This window comes from Caretta caretta, chromosome 1 (assembly GCF_965140235.1).
Source record: "Caretta caretta isolate rCarCar2 chromosome 1, rCarCar1.hap1, whole genome shotgun sequence".
NCBI lineage: Eukaryota > Metazoa > Chordata > Testudines > Cheloniidae > Caretta > Caretta caretta.
Window position 1 is genome coordinate 1,898,926 of NC_134206.1, and position 2,541 is coordinate 1,901,466.

At 49.3% G+C, this 2,541-nt stretch overlaps 1 protein-coding gene across 1 annotated transcript; it reads left to right on the forward strand.

The window, feature by feature from the left end:
- The first annotated feature begins 1,256 nt into the window (after positions 1-1,256).
- Positions 1,257-2,204, forward strand: LOC125642659 (olfactory receptor 52R1-like). The gene has a single exon (XM_048864374.2). The coding sequence runs from the start codon at positions 1,257-1,259 to the stop codon at positions 2,202-2,204; it is 948 nt and encodes a 315-aa protein (XP_048720331.2).
- The last annotated feature ends 337 nt before the right edge of the window (positions 2,205-2,541 follow it).

Below are 2,541 nucleotides of genomic sequence, written 5' to 3' on the forward strand. Positions count from 1 at the left end.
CCCTCTCATGTCCCCCCTCAATCCTCCCTTTTTCAAACTGATCATACCCAGTTTCTTCAGCCTTTGCTCGTATGGCTTGCATTCCACCATGTTGATCGTCTTCGTCACTTGCCTCTGGATCCTTTCCAGTTGCTCTACACCCTTCCTATATATTGGAGACCAAAACTGGACACAATACTCCAGCTGAGGCCTCACCGTCACCAGGAAAAGGGCTACTCTCCTCTCCCGTGACTGGCAAGCTATGACTCTGCTACTGCAAACGAAAATTGCATTTGCTCCTTTTTGCAGTAGAAAAAAAAATCTCACCCCTAAGAGATGTAGCTAGAGCAACCTAACCCTGGTATATGCAGCAAGAAGTCTACTGAAGAATTCTTCATTGAACTAGCTCTTTTCCCACAAGCTGCATGAAATCTGCCAGTAGGTATTGACATTCCTATGGCTGGAGCGCAGCTGGGACGGCATAGCGTCCTCTCCCCAAATACTGAGCAGATTCAGCAGATCCACATTGTCCCAAGCATGGAGCCACCATGGCCACCTGGGAAGCTGTAATGTGAGCACTCCACACCCAGCAAACGGAAAGGGGAATTTTAAAATTCTTGAACCTTTAAAGGGAGACAGGCAGAAGCGGTTCGCCTCTATGGAGGGGAGAGGCGTTGAAACTGTTCACCAGGGCACTCAGGATGGGCAATGAGGGCCGCCTTCCGGAGGCCAATTTCAGCGATAAAATAAACAAAAAATTTCCGTAAAAGGCCTTAAACCTCTTGTCAAGGTGGTTACATTCTGTCACTGAAACTGAGGACTTCCGTCGTTGAAAGTGAATTTGCAGTGTGAACACTGCCACTGTTTCTTCATCAAAAACTGTTTTTTTGCGAAAAAAACTTGGTCATGTAGACAAGGCCTAAGGAACAATGATGAATAACCAGTATCCACATTTGTGTTTCCTGCTGGGGCCCAGTAAGATTTCCCACACCACGATGAATGGGAATTAATGAGGCAGGGAATAAAATATGCAATTGAGATTAGTAAGGTCATTTGTTCGTAGTTCATTTCTCTGAATTATTAAAATATCATTTTTCAGTGTGTGAAGGGCGACCAATCTGCTTCACCCATGAGAACAGCCCCCAGTAGTGCGTGCATTGTCTCACGTTAACATTGTCTCTCCATCCAGGTAGTTTTACTGTGACCATCACTCTGGGCATATAGAGGAAGTCACAGAAACACGTGGTACAAGCAGGAGACACCTTCTCTCCTACTCCATGTCAGATTCCAACACAACTGAATTCACCAACCCCTCCACCTTCATCCTGCTGGGCATTCCTGGACTGGAGGCAGTCCACGTCTGGATCTCCATCCCCTTCTGCACCATGTACACCATCGCTGTCTTGGGGAACTTCACCATCCTGTTCATTGTGAAGAAGGAGCCAAGCCTCCATGGGCCCATGTACTATTTCCTCTGCATGCTGGCCATCACCGACCTGGTCCTGTATACTTCCACTATGCCCAAAATCCTGGCAATCTTCTGGTTCAATTCCAGGGAGATCAATTTCAGTGGCTGCCTCACCCAAATGTACTTCATTCATTGCTTCTCGGTGATGGAGTCTGGGATCCTTGTAGCCATGGCCTTGGATCGCTATGTGGCCATCTGCCATCCCCTGAGATATTCCACCATGCTAACAAACCCTGTGGTGGTCAAGATTGGCCTGGCCGTGGTGCTGCGCAGTGGCATGGTCGTACTGCCCTATCCCTTCTTGGTAAGACAGTGGCCGTATTGCACAACCAACCTCATCCCCAACCCGTACTGCGTGCATATAGCTGTGGCGAAGCTGGCCTGCGCCGACAGCCACGTCAGTAATTACTACGGCCTCTTTGTGACATTCTGTGTGATTGGTCTGGATGGGATTTTTATCACTGTGTCCTATACCCAGATCCTCAGGGCCATCTTCAGCCTCCCCACAAAGGATGCCCGGCTCAAGACTTTTGAAACCTGTGGCTCCCACCTCTGTGTCATTTTCGCCTTTTACATCCCACGTCTCTTCATCTCCCTCATGTACAGATTTGCCCGGAATGTGCCCCTGCATTTCCACGTTCTCATTGCCAATGTGTACCTCTTCATGCCCCCCATGCTAAACCCCATCATCTACGGGGTGAGGACGAAACAGATCCGGGACAGGCTGCTCCGGCTCTTTACTCATAAAGGGGCCTAAAGTTTCCTTCATGTGCTCTGATTCTGAGATTGAGCTCTGTGCAGAGCTGGCTGGTGACATAGTGCCGGGCCCCCTTCCCTGAATCCCTGACTGGACAGTCAAAGGTACATTAAATCCTTTCCTGGCCTTACTGTGCTGTGTCAGTGTGACAAACTGAGGAATCGGTCTGTGTACAACTCACAGGATTGCCACCATTCTAATTCTTTTTAACTGGACCTCTGAGGCTCCACGTCCTGCCCAGTCTATTCCCCAAAGCCATGCCCCCTTCCCCACTTCTTTCCGCAAGGCAGCTTCCACTGTCCCATCTCCCTAAAGGCCCCGCTCGCTTCTCTGCCTC